This window comes from Temnothorax longispinosus, chromosome 2 (genome assembly GCF_030848805.1).
Source record: "Temnothorax longispinosus isolate EJ_2023e chromosome 2, Tlon_JGU_v1, whole genome shotgun sequence".
Taxonomy (NCBI): Eukaryota; Metazoa; Arthropoda; class Insecta; order Hymenoptera; family Formicidae; genus Temnothorax; species Temnothorax longispinosus.
Window position 1 is genome coordinate 19,348,604 of NC_092359.1, and position 25,166 is coordinate 19,373,769.

Below are 25,166 nucleotides of genomic sequence, written 5' to 3' on the forward strand. Positions count from 1 at the left end.
TTCAACGAGGAACTGAAGACAAGGACCAATCAGATAAAGAATCATTGATCACTTACAATAAAATGTGATTAGGGGCCACTATTTCCAATAACTTTTTAAAATGCCAATACATTATGTAGTAGTATGTAAAAAGACAGGTGTAGAGCATTTCCAGAACGCGCAGTCGTCATTTTCTTTTGATCAATCAGAAATTTGTTCTTTTGTCATTAATTTATTACATATTTTTATTAATTTATGGGATGTTGTATTATATTTGCAAATTTTTTAATTTTATTCGCATTTTTTGGCCGGTATTCATAGTCTGTTCTTATATTTAAGACCATCTTAAGTACAATCTTAAGATGTTATTAACCAATCACAGAGCGTATTAGCATCTTAAGGCCATTGCACGTAAAAAAATTTTAGTCATAATCGTAAGGTTGTAAGGAAATAGACCAATCACATCGATTATTCTTCAAGCGCGAGAAGAATAATTGACTGTGATTGGTCTATTTTCTTACGGCCTTATGATTATGACTATAATTTTGTTACGTGCAATGGCCTTTAAGATATTACTTAAGACTTGAATAAGATCTCTGATATGAATACCGGCCTTTGTCACGAAACTTGACTAATGATAACATTTGAATGTATAGCGCGACATGCCGGACAAAAATTTGATTGGCTGTCCTATTCTTCGGCCGCCATTATGCGCAACGCTACATCTGTCTTTTTACATCATGAGTCAATGAGCGCGTTCGGCAGACACAACTGTTGCACAAATGTTGAGTTCGTCTTATCAACACTCTGCGTTGATTGGTTGGTTCTAAAAGTAACAGCCAACCACGTTCGACTGCTACTGAGCAGAGCTTGGTCTGCTGAACATGACCAATAGAAGTTGAGAATAGTTGGGAAATTCGCTCGGCCGGGCCGCCGCGTCGAAACGCCATCGAAACGCGGCGTGAGGTTTCGGGCGTAGACCGGTCCGCGCCCGCGCTCCATAACCAACGAACCAACCAATCCAATCCCACCGAGCCCAACGGAAATAATGACATCAGGAAATCGTAGGCGCAGGCGAGAGACTGGCAGACAGGCAAATGCCAACGGAGTGATACATCAAAGGGGGTGACACGGTGTGCTTGTCGAACTCGTCGAACCGTATCGCGTCTCGCCGATACCGTTTAATTCTGCCAATCTCCCGCGGTCGTACATCGTTGCGTCGTCCGCGAATTGCACGTCGCCGTTGACAAGCGGTTGAAGCCTGGTCGGTGCTACGTTTTTCCTCTCAAATCTCTTTCGATGCCGGACTCGTACGTATACACATACCTCTCTTATCTGCATCACCTTTCCCCTTTCGCTGGCGCGTGTGCGGAGATACGCGACGCTCCTCCCGGGAAATGCCAATGTCGCAATCAACGGCGAGGTCCTAGCGGGTTGTACCTAACGAGGAAGCGAAGCGACGAACGGTGTCCTCGCCGGAGCGTCGCGAGTTCCCGCCGCACGCCCGCTAGAGTTGGAGTAATCCGCGATATTCACGTTTTATAGGACAGCTTGTGTGACACGAGTATTACCTTGACTCATTTGAATTTCGATAAGCTATTATTTATAGAGTTGATCGATAGCTCTATGCCTCCGGCTAAAAGAAGACTGAGGAAATATTGAGAAGCTTATGGAGGCGCAGAGCATTGTGTTGAAAAAGTCTGGTGCTTCTCTCGATTCAAACGGCAGCTGACTTTATAATTAATACGAATCCAAATTGTGTTTTACTTTTGCTCCTTATTTATACTTGCCTGTGGAGTAAAAATTGAATGAGATACGTGTGCGCTGCTCTTTGAATTGTAAAACTTGAGATTATTGGAGAAGGATTAACAAGTTTCCAGATTTAAGTCTGGGAATTAAAACGAGAGAGGAAACGGCTTGTAGGAATGCATGAGCGAGTCGTTTAGCTTTTTTTTATATATATTTGCCTGTTACATTTTATCGCTAACATAAATTAATTATGTGAAAAGCTTCGTGCGTGTATTGAGTGTTAATTTCAGGAATATTTTACACCTGCAAGCTTTGCATCGTTTTATATATCAAAAATCTTTTTGTTTTTTTTTGCACTTGTAGAATAAACATTAATACGATAAATATGCCGGACCACTTTGGGCCAATCACTCTGAAGTGGGATCCCAAGAACTTGGAGATACGGACTATGTCCGTGGAGAAGACCCTGGAGCCGCTTGTGCTGCAGGTCACCACGTTGGTGAACACGAAGGGTCCCAGCAAGAAGAAGAAAGGAAAGTCAAAGAGAGCGAACGCGCTTGTCGGAACCGTGGAAAAGGCCACCGCCAATTTTATCGAGAAGGGCGAGAAGATTGCCTATGAAAATCCGGACATCACAGCGGAAATGCTAAGCGCTGTGGAGGAAGTGAGGAAAACGGGAGCAGCTATGAGCATCGCTGCCAGGTACAATAATTTTATTCGTCTGCATATATTATGTATTATATTACGTCGTTGTGCTACACAGCTAATGTAACGTGTTAAAATTACTTACGCAGAGATTGTGAGACGAGGATCCATGTAACGTGTTAAATTGCTTACACAGAGAATTTTCCGAGGATCCGTGTTCGTCCTTGAAACGAGGCAACATGGTGCGCGCCGCGAGAAACTTGCTGTCGGCGGTGACGCGTTTGCTCATTTTAGCGGACATGGTGGACGTTCATCGGCTTTTGAAGTCGTTATACGTTGTGGAGGACGACCTGAAGAAGTTGAAGAACGCCTCCTCGCAGGGAGAACTGATCCAGAACATCAAGGAATTCGGCAGAAACGCCGCTGAATTGATTCATCAGGCGGCCAAGCGTCAGTACGAGCTCAAGGATCCCCAGCTTAGGGACGATTTGGCGGCCGCCCGGGCCGTCCTGAAGAAGCACTCGACCATGTTGCTCACCGCGTCGAAGGTGTACGTGCAGCATCCCGATCTGGCGGCGGCCAAGGCGAATCGCGATTACGTGCTGAAGCAAGTTTGCGAAGCGGTCAACACGATAAACGACGTTGCTCAAGGGAAATCGCCGCCCGACAGCCAGCATCCTTACGACGGCCCCGGCGAGCTGGCCGCCGCGTTGGATGACTTCGACGAGAGGATGGTGATGTCGCCGCTCTCTTACAACGAGGTCCGCACGCGACCGAGCCTCGAGGAGAGATTGGAGAGCATTATCAGTGGTGCCGCGTTGATGGCGGATTCGTCATGCACTCGGGACGAACGTAGAGAGCGCATCGTCGCCGAGTGTAACGCGGTCAGACAGGCGCTTCAGGACCTCCTGAGTGAATACATGAACAACGTAAGTAGAACTGCGATTATAATCACGCGAGAAAGTACACGCGGATACAATAGCTTGTATCGCATTATATCAGAGGGAAACGTGAAAGAAATTTTTTTATGAAGTAAACACATAAATGAATATATAATTAGATTTATATAAGACTTATTTTTTATTCTTTCTTTTTCTTCAATTTCGAGTAATGCAGTAAGCCACTGGATTAATATATTGAATACCTACAATCAGTTTAATTATCGTATTAATCATAACATTCTTTCTTCAGTGAACACTATGAGCAACAGTTTACTACGTATCTATGTGATACTGTATGAGTGGTTATTCGATTTAAAATAATTTGAAGCTAGAGAACCAATTTTATATTATTTACGTAAATATATAACACTGCTCATCTTTAAGCCATAGAATTTTGTTTTTGTTATCAGTTCTATATTAAATATAAAATTCTAGACAGCATACCGTTATCTATGCATATAGGACATATACAACTTTATTTTTTTTATTAAAACAATATTCATTCTATTGATTTGTTTTTGTCGGTGATGGCCAGTTACAGCGCGCTCGGGGTGGGAGACGGGTAAATATGCGAAGTAATTCTACATTTCTATGGGTTTTGTTGCGCATATACACATTATCTTAGATCTCTCACACACTACCAAATGCATACTTATTATTTCATGACCAGCACTAATCGTTAGCTCGTTATTAGCTATACGCTTACAATTCGTTTTACTATCTTTTATAATTTCCTTCACTTTCATATGTGAATATTAAATACTAATGTCTCACGTTGTAGTTTATGTAAAATAACAAAATATTTAAACGCAATATACAATGCAATAGAGGAGACAATAGATTAGCAAAACTGTAGAAAATTTGAGCTGTATATATAATTATGCACACAATTTGTAGTGTATAAATATATATAAAACTTGTAAATATACCGCTTGCTGCAATCACGTTGCTAAAAATCATAATATAATTAAATAATATTTTAGAAAACATTTTATTCCTACACATATTAAAAACATTTTATCTACACATATTAATATTATTCTGACGATTTGATTTATATATCCTTCTCCTGTAATACATGTTTATTTGTTTCTGTAATACAAGTCAGGTTTAAACTAACAATAACATCGAATATTAAACAATTGTTTACAGCTGTAAGTTTAAAATCCAAGAATACTTTAACTAGTTTGTCCGAAATTAATCGACCAATGTGTGTTGACAGATGGGTGTTAAGGAACAATCTGAGGGCTTAGAGAGGGCGATAGATCACATGTGCAGGAAGACCCGCGATCTTCGCAGGCAGTTGCGCAAAGCCGTGGTGGATCATGTATCGGATAGTTTTCTGGAAACCAGCGCACCGTTGCAGGCCCTGTATGAAGCTGCGGAGAAAGGTTGGACCAAGGAGGTGGAAGAGTACGCAATCATTTTCACGGAGCATGCGAATAAGCTGGTGGAGGTAAAAGAATTCCTTGTATAAATATTAAAAGAAATATTGATCTGAATACACGCACGTTACAAATGTTTTAGATTATCTTGTGGTAACAAGAAGATTAATTGCTACCTTTACTTTGAACAGGTGGCCAATTTGGTGTGCAGTATGTCCAACAACGAGGATGGCGTAAAGATGGTTCGCTATGCCGCGGCGCAGATCGAGAATTTGTGCCCGCAGGTGATTAACGCGGCGCGTGTGTGGGCCGCACGAAACTCGGACGTCGCGAAGGACAACATGAAGGTGTTCCGCCAAGCTTGGGAGAATCAGATGCGCGTCTTGACGGAGGCCGTGGACGACATCACCACGATCGACGATTTCCTGGCGGTTTCCGAGAATCATATTCTGGATGACGTCAACAAGTGCGTCCTGGCGTTGCAAGTGCGTCCCGGTGACGCCGATACCTTGGACAGACACGCGGGCGCGATACTCGGCCGTTCCGCCAGGGTGTGCAACGTCGTGCAGGCCGAGATGGACAATTACGAGCCGTGCATCTACACCAAGCGAGTTCTCGAAGCGGTGAAGGTTCTCAGGAAACAGGTGATGCCAAACTTCGAGCAACGAGTGGAGGAGGCCGTGAACGCGCTGCGCAGTAATCCGGCACAGGAAGTGGACGAGAACGACTTTATTGACGCGTCCAGACTGGTATACGACGGAGTTCGCGAGATTAGACGTGCTGTGCTGATGAATAGGGTAAGAGAACTTTATTCTCGATGTCCGTCAAAGTTTCGTAATTGCTCCTTCTCTCGTCATGTCTAATTCGCTGTCGTTTTTTTTTTTTCAGGCGGACGAAGACCTGGATCCTGAAGATGTGGAATTAGACGAACATTACACGTTGGAAACGCGTAGCAAGTCTAGTGCTCAGACCGGAGAACACGGCGTGGACGAGTATCCGGAGATCAGCGGCATCACGACTGCGCGCGAGGCGATGAGAAAGATGCCGGAGGAGGACAAGCAGAAGATCCTGCAGCAGGTTGAGTTCTTTAAAAGCGAGAAGCTCAAGTTCGACAAGGAGGTGGCAAAATGGGACGACGCCGGCAATGACATCATCGTTCTCGCTAAGCATATGTGCATGATCATGATGGAGATGACGGATTTCACTCGTGGTCGAGGCCCCCTGAAGACAACCATGGACGTCATAAACGCGGCGAAAAAGATCTCCGAAGCTGGCACGAAATTGGACAAGTTGACCAGACAGATCGCCGATCAGTGCCCGGAGAGTTCCACGAAGAAGGATCTCCTTGCGTACTTGCAACGCATCGCGCTCTACTGTCATCAGATGAATATCACGAGTAAGGTGAAGGCGGATGTGCAGAATATCAGTGGCGAGCTGATTGTTTCCGGCCTAGATAGCGCAACCTCTCTCATACAGGCTGCCAAAAACTTGATGAACGCCGTCGTGCTCACCGTTAAGGCTTCCTACGTTGCGTCGACGAAATATCCACGACAATCCACGGTAACGGTAAGTTTTGTCAGTATTTATTAATTTTGTAGCAGCTAAGATCTCGATATGCTAATCAATTTTAGAAGTTATTGTAGTCGGGCAAGAATTTGTCATATTTTAGATTTTTCGAAATTTATCACTTTATCAACATTAGATCTTAATCTAATCATATTAAAAGATACTGATGTATTTTTTAATAATAAAAACACGCGCTAGATACATATTCCTATTTTACAAGATTTTAAGATTAATTGCATATCGTATTTTTATATATTTTTTTTGCTGTACGCTAATATATACGTGGACTTTCAGTATGTAAGTATACGTTATCTTAAGAAATCATTCATGCACAAATATAGTAGAGTTTCTTTAATAATCTTATTGTACTATTATTAAGTATTAGAGATTCAGATTAAATTTAATATTGTATTATATATAAATATGTTAAAACATAACAGTAACGTTTAATTAATTTAATCTTCGAACATGATATGATCGTAAAATTAGTGATAAAAATATAGATTATACGCATGTAATAATACAAATTTATTATTTCTATTAGTCTCCTATCGTCATATGGAAGATGAAAGCCCCAGAGAAGAAACCGTTAGTGCGTCCTGAGAGACCCGAGGAAGTTAGAGCGAAAGTGCGTAAAGGTTCGCAGAAGAAAGTGCAGAATCCAATACATGCACTCTCAGAATTTCAGAGCCCTACCGAGAGCGTATAAATACTCTAGATGTAAGTAAACGATGACAAGAAAAACATACCGTCACGTCGTTGTGTCTTGCTATATTTATTTGCTATAATATTTGCGATTCGCTTGACCCGATTAATGCGAGGTAAGACGAATGATTTCGATATGAAAAAAAGAAAAAGATCAACTCCAAAACCATCAGATAAATTATACGATGTCTGAGTGGGTTCCTGATTTAGATATGTTCTTTTTTCGTGTCGACCGCTTATTAATCGGACACAGCGGATTACAAATACCGTAGCAGGATGCAAGAGTGTAACACTACAGAACGTATTACTATACAGCATCACCTTTCAAGAATCTTAAGGCCAAGATATATTATTTTCGATGACATTTAAGATGCGAAGAATTATATCTATTACGAATTTAATCATATTATGAAGTAACGCGTGTAAGATCAGTCGATAGGTGCGGATTCCAGAGGGATTCCGAGCAAATCCGATCTTTTTTATTGCATGTATGTCTCTGTTTTATAAGAGATCGATTGCGAAGAGTTGCGAGCAAAGGGGTATAAGGTGGATGGTAATGTTTTGGAAATCCCTATTTCATTTACATTTATGTATTAATCATTATATGGTATGTGCTACGCACGAGTATTCAAGTATGTTAGTTATTAGTTTTTAATCGTGAGAACAATAATCAAGCGAATATATATAATCCCGATGAATAATCAACCGAACTTTGGGACAGATTTCGAAGGAAGATTACGAATTAAAAAAGGCTGACATATATCTCCCATACAGAGGCACAATTAGAGATAATGACTTTATGTCACAGATCATATATTTGTGAATGCTGCATGATTATCTTTATATTTGAGTTTTTACTTCATAAAATTGTTAAATTTTTTCAGCTATAAGAGTGATACGTCTAACCCAAGCAGCAAATTACAAAAATTTTGATACTTCCTGTCTATTAATTTTTCGAGGACAAAATATTTCTTATGATAAATTTTTTTTATATTATTTTATATTGTGTATATTTTTATTATATATACATCTATCACTAAGATTTATTATTCATATCTATGTGTTATATAGATAGAAAATCTGTTTTTGTATATAAGTTTTTCTTTCCTTGAAAAATCTATTATATATCTTTTGGTAATTCTCATACGAAGCTCATAACAGAGTCGATGAAACTTAATCATGGATTGACACAGTATTGTATCGAAATAAAGAGACTGCAGATTAAACTATTTAGTATATTAACTTGTATATAAGTAAATATGCCCATGTTATTTTTAATTTTTGTATAACGAACAATTGAAGTGAGAAAAGGAGTGTGCGAAGGAAGGAAATTTCAATTCCCATTTAGTCCATATCGCAATAATACTAATCTTTTACTAATGATTTTGCTATAATAATCGAGTATCGTATATCAGGATTGACGTTACATATTAAATATATTGTACTTCATGTAACATTTGCAATACTAGTAAGATTTCAATTATTGAAAGGCCAAAAGAAACCTGGAGCAATACATATTGCTCTATATAATAAGTAATTCTATATAAATATATAATATATCTATTTCTATTTATAAATATGTACGGAATGTTTTTTCGTATTTTGTAATATACCAAGTTCTCAAATAAGGTATATATATCAAGTATTATGATTACATTCAATTACGTGTAATCGATTTATGATTTTATTCGAGTGGTTCTCTATCGACCTATAAATAGAGTTAATAGAGGAATAACATCGTAGATATAAGAATTGTAGGTCGTATATATCGAAGACACGATTTATTCGTTGTAATTAATCTGTTCGGTATGATTATTTCCTTTTATGCGCACGGATAATCTTATTTTATTTCGTCTAATTTTCTAGGTAGGACCATGATGCACCAATATCATTCTCTGATCTTCGATTATAATTGCAAAAAAAATGCAATGGTGGTATAAGATTTATTAATTCTATGCCGATGTCAACATAATTCGTTACTTATCTATGCGCTAAATGTACAACAATGCTGTACTTCCGATTCACCTTACAGGACGTATTATTTCAGTATTTCTGATACAGGCGCATATACATATATATTCTTATATTATTTAGATACTTTACGTAAAATCGAGCCCTCGATGGCTACCATGAAGCGGATGCCAATATATTATGTAATAAATCGGTATCGCCTTTTCTATTATTATAAAATAAATATTACTTATACTGAAGTTACTTTTAAGATCAAAACATTGTAACCAATATGCTGCCAAATATAGGGTGATGCATTTCTCATAATAATGACTTGTCTATTATTTTTAGCATGTATGTTCATTCAACAATATCCATGTACGCAAACGGGGCGCTCTTACTACGATGTGGGGATTAGAAAATAATGGAAATCGATTTTTATCTACAGTTTGATACATATATCTCTATATTTTTCGCTTTACACGGTACACGTTAAATGCTACAGAAAAAAAAAATTAAGGAGTATAGGCATGAAAAAAACCACAAATGCAAAAATTTACTGGAAGTGACGAAATACATTATAAGTTAAAGTAGTATATATATATGTATATATATATAAAAGTAATATCACCTATCTTGAATTAATACATATTAATTATTTTACAATCCAATCTGCGTTGCATTGCACAAGGTATGATGCGATAATTGTGTAATAACGGAGAATGGCAATTATCATTCTTCCAGAAATATATGATGACTTAAACATAAAACTTACATATTTTTATGTCATTTTGCTTTTGTACTTTTTTTTTCTTTTGATTAACATAATCCTAAAAAGATACAGTTATTTTCGTAAACACGCAAGTGGTCGAACTTTCTTACAACAGACTCGAGTTACAATGTTCGCATTAGTTACTGCAGATACATATAATCAGTTATCACGATAATTTACGATGTTGTAATGACTATCGTTTATTGTAGTACTGCTTCATATTGTACTGTACGAGAAGATTACAGCTGCACATCTCTTAAATCTAGAATATATAACCTAATATTCTTAATATTACATGTAGAGATACCAATATACGCAAGTGAGTTAAAGGAGAAGTGTGAGTTGTAGTAATTAATTTTCGAGACAAATTTAAAGGGGGCGTAAGAAATTCTAAGAAATTATTCGGCATTTATAAGTATTACAAATCTCAGTTCGCAAGTCTATTGTGACGCGATTTCTAGTGTCACGTATAATGTAGTCTCGAGTCTTGACGTTACGAGGACGTTAAGACGAGGTCAAATTTGTACAATTTGAACGATGATGGGGGCAATAGATATACACGGTTACACTTATGATATATATTTTCCACACATAACGGCTGCCTTATTTTATGTAATCTGCAAATAAATCGCATTTTTTTTTATTTATATGTTTTTCTGTCTCTCTGTAGGTCTCTAAGGTCAATTCATTTTGATGGTCTTAAGAAACAAGACATACGTAGCATAAACTAGATTTTTTTTTTAATTAAAATTTTTGACGCGGATCAATAGTCAGCGTATTTTCATCGATATTAGTATATCAACTATTATGCAGCATAGTATAGTATTGCAAAATGATTTTCTATATTACACAGAATCTATATTAGTTGTAGTTGTAAAGTAATAATTAAAAGATGAATTACGATCTAGATCGGGTATTAAAGCTGACGTAAAAATGGACGTGAAATCAGTCTCTATTTTACACTCGCATTGATTTGATTTCCTTTTTTAGACTTTTTAGAGCATCGCAAAATGAGTGATTTTCTCGTGTTACTTTTTTATTTTAATCGCATTATAAAATAACCGATTACTTCCAAAGTCATGCAGCCGTTTTTTTTTTAATTCAACTTTTATTCTGCCGGCAATTAGGTCTGTAACTGAGCGTATATTATGAGCTTAATATCGTATCTTTTTCGTAAAACGAAAACGGTGGTGAGGAAAAACAATTCCAGATTAAATATATTGCAAGAGACTAATATACGATGTCTTAATACCTGAATAATATTCGGTAAACTTAGTAACGCTGTTTTTGACAATCACAGTTTCTACATTTCACGTTAAAACCAGGTTCTGACTAATGTGCACGTTTATATATAAAGTATATAGAATGCAAACACATAACAATATATAGATATCTCAACGTATAGATCTTATTAAAACTCGTACACTTACTCGTAATTATTAAAAAGAATGGCAGATATCACCGTTAAGTAAGCACGAATGCGTTTGAACTACTAGCAGAATCTTGGATCGCAAAAAGTTTGATTTTTAAATTTTCCCAATCAGTAAAGCTCTATTAATGAAATAGAATTCATCATGAGAGACAATGCTACTCAGAAATCAATTTTTGTTCAAAGGAACAACAAGGAGTTTAAAAGAAATAAAAAAAAAAAAAAAATTAACAAGACTATGAAACATTGTACAAATATACGTGATGTGATATCTCCTTTTTAAATAACGAGTATATATATATAGTTATATTATGCTGCATCAAAAGTCAAATCAATCTTCTTGCCATTCAAGCGGATTTGAAGTACATTCACCATTTACCCTATTTTTCATGTTTCATTGTGGTTACATTCTACAATCTACGATCTTCTAAAATTTCGAAATATTAACTTTGTGGAAATAACACACCGGTTTAAAAAATAAGTAAGCAATGTGTCCTGATTCTCAGCGTCACTAAAAAAAATAAGAGTCGTAAAAAGAGTCCCTCACAGCCTAAGTAAGACTTTCACTTGAGATCTTAAGTTTGTTGAATGAATGCTGAAGCAGGACTCGATGATAGCGTTTCTCAGGTAGAATATCCTTTACACAAATTTCTAAGTAAGACGATACATTTTTTTTTTACAAATAACATAACGCTCCGATTTCTCTGATTACGTACATGCTCGCAATTGTTTATATTGTTGATGCCGATTTATTTTATCTAAAATATTCGTTAAAAAATAACACATGATGTCCTCGCAATTCTTCCGATCGTGCTTTATACGATCCGTGCACGATATCTCGTATCAAGCGAGATATGGTCCTGCTAACGATATTCTGTAAACATCTCATCATTCTCTACTATAAGTATTACAAAAGGAACTTTTAAGAAAAGTTTTCATTGGACAGATGGATACCAAGCTGTAAAACTTTCTTTCAGGCTGTAAAAAGTTCTACCATTGTGTGTGTGTGTATGCGCGCGCGCGCGAAAGGTTTTACAGCTTGATGAAGAGTAAATACCGTAAAAGGTAAAATAGTTTACATACGCTTCAAGAATGATAAGATCTGATTGAGACATACATATACATATATGTATATAATATATGTATATAATATATGTATATTATATACATATGTATTATATATATATAACATATATTATATACTATAATAATAATATATAATATATAATACATATTATATATAAGATATAAACATAATTTACAGAATAATATATGCATATCTATGTTCCTGTTCATATACATATTTCATAAACTTATGAAAGTCCTCCCCTAAACCATTCAGTGCATTCTGTTCCCTCTATTCAGTTTAACGTGAACAGTGAGTTATTTCCGTAGACGTATAATGATATCAATTTATACAAATTATACAAAGATTGAAAATGCTAAAAATATCTGCCTCTGCGAGAAACGATTCTCGATGTAGATGGCATCGACCAAGAGATACAAATTGCAAATTTTTCTCAACGAGTGATTTGTAAACGCGATTGTTCGTTAGTAGTGTTTCGGCAAAAAATAAAAAAAAATAAACATATACATGATTATCCCGCCACGATTATATCACGTTCGGTGTTTCTCGTTTATAAAAATTTCGGAGTACCGCGTTTTCGTTCAAATCTGATTGTGTAACTGATGTTTTGGATGATTACGCGCATAATTACGCACGACTCTCGCGCTCTTTATCTCTTTCTCTCTCTCTCTCTCTCTCTCTTTACCTTTGTACCTACAGTCACAGTCATTGAACATCTAACACGATCATCCACTTAACACGACTGTCGGATTGGAAATAGTAAACTCTAATCATTACGTGTAGCCCGATTTTATATACGTGACTTAAACGGAGAACGGACAAGAGAGAAAATACACAGAAGATTTCTACGACGGTTCTGTGGTAACTGTGGTTTCTGATGATGTACTTACAGGTGGTACCACAGTCGATTTGAACGCTGGAATAAACTCAGCTGCGTCTGGATTTAGCGTGCTCTAAAAATTCACAAATGTACAAGCGACACGGCGATTAATAACGAGGTCTGAATAAGGAATATTTTACTTTTTTTTTTTAATCGAAAGAAAACACTTTTTGTCTTTTAGATACCTGTTTTGCGATATCATCCTGCATCCTCAGACTGTTCAGCTGTTGACAAAGCTCAGCGGCGTTACTGTCGGGAGTGCCGGTGGCTGTGGACCAAGCGGTAGAGCTCATATTTCTCTGATGTTGCCTCTCCTCCTCCAGCATCGCCTCTAGACACTCCTCCATCAGCTCTTCCTCCTCCAGTTGTTGGAGCACCTAGTGCCGAACAGAAACATTGAGAATGTGGAGTGAGGAACGACCGCGAGAAGCTTCATATCAAACGAGTGAGGTACCTGCTTGTCAAATTCCTCCTCATTCTCCATCCAGAGGTACTCGGAGAAATCGCCGTCGCCTATCGCCTGCACCTCGGCCTCCGTGTCGCTGTTGTTGTCCACGTAGGAGGTGATGCCCGTCTCCTGTCCGTAGTAAGTCCCGTTTCCAGGCCCGCCGTTTGGGATCTTCATTTTCATAGCCAGTGTATTGAACGATTGCGCCTGCTGATTACCTGCAGATACACATTAGCTGTCAGCGCTCGGCCCCGACAACGTTGTCGTCAAAGATAAGGGTAACGTTGAGACAACTTTATCGGCACGCGCTGTATGCTGTTCCCGTCGAAGGGGACGGGGGCCGTCGCGCGTCGATCAAACAAACAATCCGTACGGAGCGCCGCGTTGAAACACGACTCTCCAAACGGACCGCGCTTGTAAACACGAGGCGCTTGTACTCCAATTGTGCTCCCTCCGGGTGAGCAATCCCGATTGTCCCGGCGCCCCGCCGCCGGTCCCCTCCGCCGACGGGCGAGGACTCGGGGCGACGTCGCGGGTGTGCCGCGCGCAACCTCGAGCCGGGGGACGCGGAGGCGCCGCGAGTCAACAAACCGCGACCCTCGGCTTCTCGCGCATATGGGAACGGTCGACCCCCCCGCGTGTCCTCGGAGCACCACCCCCTCGGGGTGTTTACCTGAAAATTTGGTGGCCGGGCGGTCGAGACGGTTCAGTGTCGCTCTGTCTGTCTCTCTCTCTCTCTCTCTGTCTCGCTAACGATGCATAGCGAGAAAGCACGGCGCGAGAATCGTCCTCGTCACTTGACAGATGAGGTCGCACGGGCGACCATCTTTGCGAGCCGCGTATCGTATCGTATCGAAATCGGACGGGGCGGCGCGTCTCTCTCGCGCGCGATCTCCTCGCGTTCCTTCTCTCTCTCTCTCTCGCTCTCCCTATTGTTTATCGAACGACGGTTGGCACGGATTATACCCTCGCCGAGAGAGGAAGAAACGGGGATACGGGACGGGATGGCCGCGGCACGCGGTACGTACCTTTCTCTGTGTGATAAAAAAACCGCCGTCGGGCCTTCCTCCGATCGTCCTCGTCCACCTGCTCCCCCGTCGTCTATCGTGCTCGTCGCGCGAACGTTTACCACGCGCGATTTTTACGCAGTTCACGGAGTTCACGGGCACCGCACCGAAATACGTGTCTCTCTCGTTCAACGCAAATTAGCGATCGCACAGTGCTGCCACCGGCGTTGTTGTTAAAAGCCGCACTAGCCGCACAGCGGGAGCGCTGGTAGAGAGAACTCCACTCCGAAATATAGATATTTTTCACCAGCGTGCCGCCCGACACCGATATCCAGGTTGGTGCCAGGTGTCCGCGCCGTCCGCGCGGGGTGGAGATCAGCGGGGACTTATGTCGCGAGAAATCGCCGGGAGACGTCAGGTCGGGAACGCGGCGGGACCGTGCCGTACGCAATTCTCGGACAGAAACGAAACGTCGCGGAGCGATTCGAGGCTTAATTTTGTCACTTCGCGGCGTTGCGCGAAATATCGGCAGAATCTACGTTTAGAAATACGAGATATTTATTTCGCGGTACGTTTTAACGATTCCACGTAATAGGATAAATATAATTAGATCCTGGGGTTATTATTGAGCTGCATTGGCCGCTAATGAATTGTGTTTATTATTATTCAGGTTGAATATTTATTAGTTATCTACGTAATAAGATAAATATAAGTAGATGCTAATATCATGTTATTGTTACAAGTTGCATGCCACTAATCGCCTATATTTACTATTGTTCGTCTATTCTTTTTTTTCCTGTTTACCATCGCTTATATACATCTCTCGCAGTTATAATAAAGTTATTATTATTATCTTCGCGACGTAATCAACTTGTAGGGCTAATTATAGCCGCGCGACGAGGGGAAAAGTAAATAGAAGAGTTATCGCGACGTTCGGGGGACGTGATCGAGCCACCTGCCGGTAGATGTCGACTCCGTCGACGATTCGCGGACGCGATCGATGCGATCGCGTCACAACCGCGCTCGGTGGACGAAAAAGAAAAAACCGAAGCAGGAATTCCTCCGCTCTTTTTTACGCGCGGGCGGGGAGCTGCGGAGAGCGACGCTCTCGTTTCTCGAAACTCCGCGCGGTTGAAGAGCGGACGCGCGACGCGCGGGATTGACGCGCGTAGTCGCGCGTCAAGTCGCCCTGAAGTTGCCCCGAGTCGCCCGTCGGACTCGCGCGGTCTATTTACACCGCGGCGCGACGCGATTGGTCCGAACTCGCGAACTCCGGTGTGGGACCGCTCTGGCGCTGGCGCGGCCGACACACAACACACATGCGCGTGCCCGACGTGCGTCAAAACAAAGCACGGTAGCGCTGCCCTCCCGGCAGCATTTTATCGCGATTCGTCCGTGGCGGCAGGTCGCACCGCGCGCGCGTCGCTCTCCGCTCTCCGCCGCTCTAAGCGTCATCAGCGTCCCCCGTTATAGGCCGCGTATATCCGCGCCTCTCCTACGTTTTACGTGCGTCGCTCCCGGGCGCCTCGCGCTCGCGTTTCGTTTTCTGCGTCTTTAATTTCCCGTGTCGCGCGAACGCGAGTTGCTCCGCTCCCTCGCCCTCTCCCTTCGTCTCTTCGCGAGTGTGTTGGTTGCGTTACGACGCTGTCGTACGGCGATGTCGTCCACGGTGAAGTACACGTCGGACGAGCAGCTGAGCGGTGAGTAAGGCGCAAAAAGCGGAAAAACCGCGCCACGCGCGCGCGCGCCGATTGTCAGACGCGACAGCCATTTCGCGCGGTGTCTCTGCGTCCCCCTTTCCCTCTCCCTCCCCCCCGCCTCATCCTCCTGCTCCGTCTTCTCTGCGAGCGTAAACAAACGTACTTCACTTCTCCACTACTCTCTCTCTCTCTCTCCGACGTTGCTCCGGCTGTTCGCGTCGGCGTCGAGGAGGATCGGCTGTCAGATGCCTCGACGCCGTTCAATGACATCCTGCGGGAGCGGGGAGAGAGATGCTTGCTCCCCGCGCTCCGGTTCGTCCGGCGCGGCGACGATCCGACGACGCGCGCGCGTCTCCGAAAATCGGAGCGCGGCCCCGTGGCCCTTCCTTCGGAGCAGGTCGGCGCGTCCGCGTCGCGTGGCGTCGCGACGCGACGCAGTTTTGGCGCCATTTCGGGCCTACTTCAACCCGTCGTCGCGTCGCGCCCGATGGAAGATTCAATTTTTGATGCCGCGCGCGCGCGGAATCGATACTTCAACCCCGGCCGGAGCTTCGCTTAACGCGAAGTAGGTACGCCGGGTAAATTCCGGCCGCGCGGCGGCTGGAAGTAACACGCCTGTCTGCGAAACACCTGATCCATTTTTTTTAAATTTTATCTATTTTTTTCTGTATCCCGTCTTTTCGATATCTGTTCCTCTCGATATCTGTTTTCTTCGGTTATTTTTCTTCAAAAAAATTATACTCAATTTGGGATCGTTTCTAAGCATTTCTACGTAGAAGAAAAAGAAGTGTCAAATCAGAACTTATTATATACGTATACTCGTATATAATACGCAACAATCTATATAATCTTCTTATAAGCATTTCAACGTTTTATTTCTACTCTTTTTACTTGGTTGAATATAAATTACTTCATTCAAAGTAAGTTTCCTTCGTTTAACGTAATATAATAATCATTTCAAGATTATAGATTGTTGCGTGCATACGAGTATGTAAGTCTTGATTTGAGACTTCTTTTTTTCTGTGTATAGGTCGTCACTGCTCCCACTCAAAACATATCATTGGTTTAGCTTAAATAATGTTGATTTAATTGTAAATCGATGGAGCCAAAATACTGTTTTGTGTTTTAAAACGATAAATTTCGGTACACATGGTAGTTAAAAATAACAAAATGTTATTTCATTCAAAGTATTAGTTTAAATTTACAATTACCAGAATACATTTTTTTCTAATTTTTTTTTTACATTCTATACTCTCGATATGTTCTTATTTACTTTTCTGTTGGTTATTTATTTATTTATTTATTTATTGAAAGAGGAGCGTTATGGACTTGGATTCATCGCTCTCTTTACGGTATTCTAGAATGGAATGTTTCAACACCGAGTTAACAAATTAAACGCGCAAACATCTTCCATCGCATACGTTTCGGAGTCCGCTTCCGATAAACAGGCTGGATAAAATATTTGTGATTAGAACAGCGTGTTTTGCCCGTGCTATTTTTACTCAGAAATGTCGCGAGATTATGCAATAATAACCGTATTAACTGCTGATCAAGGACAAAGACTTAATTACTTTCTGCGCGTAAATAAATCACTTCCGTTTTTTTTTCTTCCGCGCTTCCTGATACGCATCATGTGTACGCGATAATAAAGCGAGATAAGATCCGCGCTGAGCGTTTCAATATGCCGAAGGAGTCGCAGATGTTGACAAACTCAGTCGTGAATTATCGATAATCGCCTTATCAGTAAAAAAAAGGCGAAAAGAGATGGCAATATGTTGGGAGGATTTACGATGGATTTCGCAGAAAATTACGCGACGCGTTTCTAACCTTTTGATTTAATAAATAAATAATAAAAAAAACTTAGTAACAAACTTGTTTGTCTCGGTCTCGCGCGAATATAATTTTCCAAAAATACCTGCCAAAGTTTTAAAAAATTTTTGACAGACGCGCAATAGGTACCTATAGCTTTATAATTTCCTCAGGAAGTTTCAGACCACGAGGAAGCCGATATTTCAGCTGCGGTTATCCTTTTACGGCGAAAGAGGTCAGACATTCTATTAATAATTCATAACGTACGCCGGTGTAATATTCTGAAAAATATCCGAGGCTTCGTAAACAACTTTACCATTTTTGCAACGATTTTCACCGTTACCAAAATGACTTACTTAACATGTTTCCTTTATGTTCTTTGTTCGGTTCCCCTGATTAAATTTCAAATCCGCCGTGGATGAAGATCATTATGCCGAGATAACGAAATCCTTGTACGTTTCTTAATTAAATTTCATCCGCGCTTCTCCTTTTAGACTTTTTTAATTACGTCGAATCGCATAGAGTGTCGGGTCGATTTACCGATTAATTTTAGAACATTGTTCGTCTCGAGGCTCGCTTTGCCACACGCGAATCTCTTTCACCTGCGAAGGCCACTTGAATCGAGCGCACATTTCCACCATCGCAATCTCTTTATCTCTGTTTTGCAAAGTGTCGTCTGGCCGATAGCCCCGAAGAAAGAGGCAAGCACCTGCTTTCATCTCGGACCGGCATCGCGATCTGTGTTTTCTTTCCGCGTCGCCACGCGTCTTCGTTCTCGTGCGCGCCTTGAATTATACGAGTGCCGCGCGTCTTCTTAACAATGGCCGGTGTTCGGTTCTCGACGATCGTGAGGTGCGAAATAATCGCCAGGTGAAATAATATTTTGCCAGAAGTTATCCGAGACGCGAAATGCTAAATTTATCCGCGGCTCGGATTACTCCGAGCCTCCAGTTTCCTCTCCGTCTCTCTCCGCCGTATTACGAGAAATTGAACACCGCTTCTGTAACTTCTCTGGGATTTCCTCAGTGCGCTGCAAAGTTATTTTCACGTATTTTTTTTTTCACTCCTGTGTAAAAGTCCATCTCGGTTTTTTTTGCAGCGCGTTGCATATCCGACTGCTGTGTTCGCGCAAAGGTCTAATGGTATCTGTGGCGGCGTGATTTATTATTTCGCGTGTATTCCGGTTCGCGGAAATCGACCATGAATCATGTATGGATCGCACAACCTATTAACACGGCGAGGTATTCAATTCCGCAGGCAACAATGCGCAAATCTCGCGTCGAAATGAATAGCGAGTTATTCGAGGATCGTTTTTAACGAAAAATCTTTATCGCGTTTCGGGGGGGGAGGGGGAGGGGGGCAGAGATGAAAATCGAGGGAAACGTCATCAGAGAAACGACATATAAAGTATATAAGGTATATAAATTCTAAAAATGGTGTTAATTTCTAATCGTTTTTCGAAATTACTGCAAAAATTCTAAAAACAGTCCTCTCTTTTGCCCTCTTCGATTTGCTGGGTCACCGACGCGAATAGAACTGGGTCAGTGCCCTGCCAACTCGTGTGGTCCGAGTGTTCTATTTAAATTGGACGAGCCCTAATGAGTACGGCGCTCGGTCAAGATCAGGGTCGTATGAATGTTGTCGTCGCGTCTTTCTCATCGCCTAATATAGAAGTCGCATAGCTATAGATAACGTGTCATGCGCAGCAGAACTATAATAATATCGACAATCTAACGCTGGAACGTTCAATGCCATTCTCGATCGAAAAGTAATGTTACGAGTTACGATATTCGTTTTATCTGTGTCTGAATAGTCGGAGCGATATCGATAATTCTAATGGCTACAGCTCTCACATAATGAAAAAATTGCGCCGAAAGAATCGCGTCAAAAAAATCGCGTCGAAAAAATCGCGTCGGAAAAGTCGTGTCGAATTTCGTAATAAGAAAAAAACATCCATCATCTCTCTTTCACGTACTCCGATTCGCGTTGCGTCATTTTGATAAACGAGTGAGCGAAAATTGACGTCATTAATCGAGAAATTAATGCCCATTTACGAGATAAACGCTCGGATACGCGACGTTTCCGAGAGATAATTATCGCGGGAGAGATCGTCTCCGAAGAGCGTGGAGTCATCCTCACGCGAGTTCGTTCCCTTTCGCGGTAACGCGATGCACGCGACGACGGTTTGCACGTCGTTCTAACGGATCTACGTGATCGTCCTCAGGAGCCTGGGGACTCCATTACATCGGCGCTGACCCGAAATCATCTCGAGAACGTACGCAGGAGCCTACGTGACTCGGCTCACGCGGATACTCGGACACGCTCTCTCGAACGGTTCGCCATCATGCGCGAACGGCTTGTCCGCGCGATACAGGTCAACCACCCGCCAATGGGCACCGAATTTCCATTGAATCAGCTTCGGGAGTCTCGATATATAACGAGTGATTTTAAATATATATAACGCCAATCTCTGATGATTCACTCGTTAACATTGATGATTAAATATCACGTTGTAGAAATAGATATCGATATTAGAGTAGACAATCTTTGGTATCAGTCAGAGTCTATCCATTCGATCATTATTTGCGTCGTTATTAAGATAAGTAATTTATCTCTGTGATCCTTTATTCAATTAATTTATTTATCGTTGTTCGCGAAATGATTTACTTATCGTCGTCGCTCGATTATATTGAAATCGCGCGCTGCACACTTGAAATTATCGATACTAAAATCATGCGTGTGTATCTAAGTATTCTACCTAAATATTCGCAGGCTTTAGGTGGGATCGACTTGAAAGGGTAGTAGGATCAACCCTGAACGTAATTTATAAAATTTGCACATATATGTACACGAGATTCGGGCACGAAACAGTTTGCGCTCAACCCACATTTGCATCTTTATCTCGCTGTCAACGAATGGATGTTTATTTTGAGGCACAGATAAGCGGTACGTGCGTGATTATCGGCTGCGTGAACGCCCACGAGCATGGTGTACTGATCGAAATGACGGCAGACCGTCGAAAAGGGGGAGGGTGTCTATTTTTAGCGTAAACGTAAGCTCCGCCGCCGGTCCTTAATCCGATTGATTGAAGCTACCCAGCAGCGATTCCGTAGACCGCGCAGACGTGGCACGTGGTGGAACTCCGTCTTTCGGGGATGTTGATCTTGCGCGAAATTTCGTCATGATGAGACGAGCGGCACGTTTCGTAGCTTGCGAGAAAAAAATCGATGAGAATTCGTACGTTTGCTCGTCTCATTAGTGTATCAGCGTGTATAAAAGCGTTTATTTCAAAAGTCAGGGATATATTCTCCGTGCACAGGAAAAAAGGAAGTGTTAAATCAAAACTTATAGGGTACCTACTCATACATATGCAAAAATCTTCTAATCTTATAAGAATTTCAACTTTTTATTTCAACTTTTGTTTCTTGATTGAACTATATATAAAACTTGGTTCAAGCAAGTTTCTTTCGTTTAATGAAATATAATTTCATTTCGAGATTTATACATTGTTGCGTATATACGTCGCGAGTATATATAAGTGAATTGATTTGACACTTCTCTTTTTTTTCTGTGTGCAGGGGAGTTGGTGAGGATATTAAGAAAATCTACCCTTTTTTATAAATTATAATTTAATCTTAAAAATAGAGATATTCTTTTCTAGAATAAAGAAGCATAAAATATTTTCACTGCGTTTTTAATTAGCTTTTATAAAACGTTGAGAACAAACGGCTACTCGAGAATAACGCGCGTATATTGAGCAAATTACATAAATCATCGTAAGTTTCATTTCTTGAGATACAGCTTGTCGTAGAAAATTTCAATTTAAAGTATAACCACATTAAACGATCGAACAGGTTGAATAGGTATACGGCGATGCTTCCACTTGCGGTTTGTTATCGATACAATGGAGATCGTTTGCGGGACACGTTTACGCAAGAAGTGACAAAGAAGTCATGAAGATCAGCTTGCACATCCTGCGGTATCATGATACTCATGTAGTGCCAACACGTGCAGCCTTGACGAGGCACGTGTGTTCGTTCATACCAATAACTTACGGCTGGTCAGTGTAATATTATTTCTTCTCTATCCGGCAGAAAGGTGCCATTTCAGCACTCACAGCCTTTTCGAATTCTTAATCATACCTTGGTTACAGAATAAATGAAAAATCGCAATTTTTTAAATACAGAAAACGGAAATTAAGTTTTTTATGAACATAATTTCTGCTGTTGCTTTAATTAGGTAGGCTAATTTGACAACTGGTTGATTTACTGTTAATCCTTGGAGGACGGGCAGGTTTTTTCGTGACTTTACGATTTTTATTTTTAACTTTCATACATGTGTTGAAATATACTACGAAAAATAAGCGACCCCCGTAGATCCTAAATAAAAAATAGACTTCCCGTTCTCTAAAGGTTAATAACAAAGTTATCTTCTGTTCACGATAATGGATAACAATGCTTGACAAACGTTGAAAAGTCAAGTATGAAAATAATGGTATGAAAATAATGGATAACAATGTTTGATAAACGTTGAAAACGTTAAAAACGTTTATCAGGCATTGTTATCCATTACTTTCACACTTGAGTCGCCTCGGAATAAACAGCGCGATCGAAAGTAACATATCAAGCTCGCCGAGTCCAAGGTCGGGTTAATGAAGGTTAAAAGCGACATATCGTAAGTTAATTTACTCGGGTAATTGGTGGACAATGTGAGTAGAGACCGAGCGTGAAGTAACAGAATATCTTTAGAAATCAGCTGTAGCGCTTTTTAATACAGAAGATGCACCGCGAGGTCGACTTGAAGCAGCCAGACGCAGACGTAACATGAGTCAACAACTTATTAACGCACACTAATAATCAGCGCAACGCTTAAAACTTTCTATAATGAAACAATGAGGAAATAGCGATAAGTAAATCAACGACCGGGTATCTCGTATTAACAATTATATTAGTGAAATAAGATCTCTTTTCTTCGTACTCCGAGATTAATCCTTCTGATCGCGGTAATCAGGAGTGCTTCACGTGCGCCTTTTGTCCGCGGCTTGCCATCTTAACCGTCGCGCTGGATTTGCGTCTGACGGTCGATTTATCTCGCGGATGGAAGCTCCGATTTGTCAGCGCTACCAAACGACGTAATCTGTCCACGTTGACTCTAACGAGATCGCTGCTGATCAGGTAATGGCAATCTCCGAGTCTCTGAATAGGCACTCCGGTGCTTTGATCCTCGACGTTTGCGTCCATCGACGTTCACAGGCCAAAACATATATACAAAGTCGAGCGGCGAGAACGCACCCCGTACGTCCGTAATTAGGCCGGAATTTTGCGCACGGCCGCTACCAGCTCGCAACTCGCGAATAATGCGCGAGCGAATTACGCAAGTTTTGTGCGCCGCGCCGGGTAAACACCGCCGTTCCGCCACGCGGCTCCGCGAATCCGGATGGATTCGGACGTAACGAGAATGGCGGCGCGGCGTCGGCTGCGAGCCGGCGTTATTTATACGAGCTGCAAATTTAAACGCGCGGAATTTTTATGGGCCGGCACCGCACGCGAGAAAATGTCGGCACGATGTGAGAAACAAGAGGTTCCCGCCGCGCGTCGATTGTTTCTCTTCGCGCACGTAGCGCGTTTACGTGTATCTGTAAAACTGATTAGATCTTTTATTTCCGTGTTCTAAAAATTAATCCTTGCCGATCGCATAACCGAGAATATCTCTCATGTTCGTTTTTCGTCGCGACTCATCTTCATATTTATCAGAGATTCACATCTGGGAAATTAAATAGAATAAGATATTTGCATGTTCGGTAAACATCGAGCGAAGCCTGTCTAAAGAATTTGCGTCTCGAGCGGCGCCGAACGTTTACCAAGTCAACTTTTCCACTTTACGACGACCTCGCTCGATCCGACACCGTATTTATGACGTTATCGTGCGCGCATCTTCCCCAAGCGGCTGACAATACGAATCGACGTGATGTGTGTCGTGTTCAACCTGTCCTGCGAGCCGTCGTATTGTTTACGATATGCTCTTGCATACTCGAGCGGAAAGATATCGGCGGAAATTCTTTGTCAGATAAATTGTATTTTTTTTTCTTTTCTAAAAATACTTCGACGAAAATATTCGTAATCGGTGTAATTGCAAAATGACAGATAATCGCTCCCATCCTGACGAGCAGGTGGAATGCGTGTCGTGTTGCTCTGATGTATTGTCATATCGTTTCCGCATTCTCCTTGGAAAAATCTCGGAGTCTCGATTTACGGTTTTAATTCTTTAATACACCGATGCGCAGAATGAATTGCGGAGCGACGCGCGCGTGGTTAACTATTAACTTCCACAATTCGTAATCTCACGGGAACATTAATCACCTGTGTGCCCGGATAGTCGATAGTTCGTACCGAGGCAAGGATCGCGTGACAAATGCGTGTAATCATGATTCTTCGGAAAGCTCGTGCGCGATAACGAGTTTATCGTTTTGCTTTCCACACATTTACGTCGCCGACGAGAGAGAGAACTAATTCCGCGCACAGAAAACCAATATATACACAATACCTTGACGTTACATTACAGTTTATTTTCACACGAAATCGTTTGGAACAATCCTATACGGATTCGGATTTACGAGAGCGCAGTTTTCTCTTCTTTCCGTGGAACGCGAGTCTCGAAGATATTTGTCTTTTTTTTTACTGTTCACGCTACGATGTCGACGCGTCAAATCGGGCGTCAAAATGCGAACGTGACTCACGACGGATTACGATAGGTGAACGAACTCGAAGTAAACCTTATCGCCCGGATGATTTGCGCGGCTAGAAGAGCGGAAGAGAGCGGCGGCGGTGGCGGTCATCGCGCGACGCTAACGTCGCACGTGCATTACACGTGACGTGACGCGCAACGACCCACGTGAACATCACGACGATTTATTGTGATTGTGATTGATAAACCGATTGTCCCAATCGGCGAACCTGCTTTTATCTTTCTTTCGTCCTGTCGATTCTCGGATGATGCATAATTTTGTTTACGCAGTTGGCAGGCTTGGTGATTGACTCGATTACGATTAATTTTTTCATTCGGTTTGATCTTTGGGTTAACGTGGGCAATTCGAAGTTTAAGCAGCGCTTTAAAA

The 25,166-nt window shown here is 41.5% G+C and overlaps 3 protein-coding genes across 9 annotated transcripts in view; 2 read left to right on the top strand and 1 right to left on the bottom strand.

The window, feature by feature from the left end:
* The first annotated feature begins 996 nt into the window (after positions 1-996).
* On the top strand, positions 997-9,250 carry Alpha-cat (catenin alpha). Of its 4 annotated transcripts, XM_071771434.1 has the most exons (9): positions 1,007-1,289; positions 2,092-2,430; positions 2,570-3,302; positions 3,850-3,876; positions 4,537-4,770; positions 4,891-5,496; positions 5,588-6,265; positions 6,810-6,985; positions 8,837-9,250. In XM_071771434.1, exons 1-8 carry the CDS (start codon positions 1,279-1,281, stop codon positions 6,972-6,974), a joined length of 2,793 nt encoding a protein of 930 aa, XP_071627535.1. In that variant the 5' UTR covers positions 1,007-1,278; the 3' UTR covers positions 6,975-6,985; positions 8,837-9,250. The 4 variants fall into 4 exon arrangements, with proteins under 4 accessions (XP_071627537.1, XP_071627535.1, XP_071627534.1 ...); XM_071771433.1 differs by having other exon boundaries at positions 6,810-9,250; XM_071771435.1 differs by lacking the exon at positions 3,850-3,876 and having other exon boundaries at positions 1,008-1,289; positions 6,810-9,250.
* Positions 9,251-10,780: 1,530 nt separating this feature from the next.
* Paip2 (polyA-binding protein interacting protein 2) overlaps positions 10,781-25,166 on the bottom strand; it is an 87,817-nt gene continuing 73,431 nt past the window's right edge. Inside the window, exons 1-4 of one of the 3 annotated variants that reach the window (XM_071771472.1) lie at positions 14,565-15,051; positions 13,543-13,754; positions 13,274-13,465; positions 10,781-13,161 (exon numbers count right to left, since the gene is read on the bottom strand). In XM_071771472.1, the coding sequence (XP_071627573.1) occupies positions 13,054-13,161; positions 13,274-13,465; positions 13,543-13,719 (477 nt within the window). In that variant the 5' untranslated portion in view covers positions 13,720-13,754; positions 14,565-15,051 and the 3' untranslated portion in view covers positions 10,781-13,053. Of the gene's footprint in view, positions 13,162-13,273; positions 13,466-13,542; positions 13,755-14,209; positions 14,348-14,564; positions 15,052-25,166 lie in introns of those variants that run through there. The other 2 variants (XM_071771473.1, XM_071771474.1) reach the window with 2 other exon arrangements.
* The window catches only part of Bnip3 (BCL2 interacting protein 3), a 30,300-nt gene continuing 19,545 nt past the window's right edge, over positions 14,412-25,166 (top strand). The window contains exon 1 of one of the 2 annotated variants that reach the window (XM_071771468.1): positions 14,412-14,556. In XM_071771468.1, coding sequence (XP_071627569.1) covers positions 14,541-14,556 — 16 coding nt within the window. In that variant the 5' untranslated portion in view covers positions 14,412-14,540. Of the gene's footprint in view, positions 14,557-15,508; positions 16,244-25,166 lie in introns of those variants that run through there. The other variant, XM_071771470.1, reaches the window with a different exon arrangement.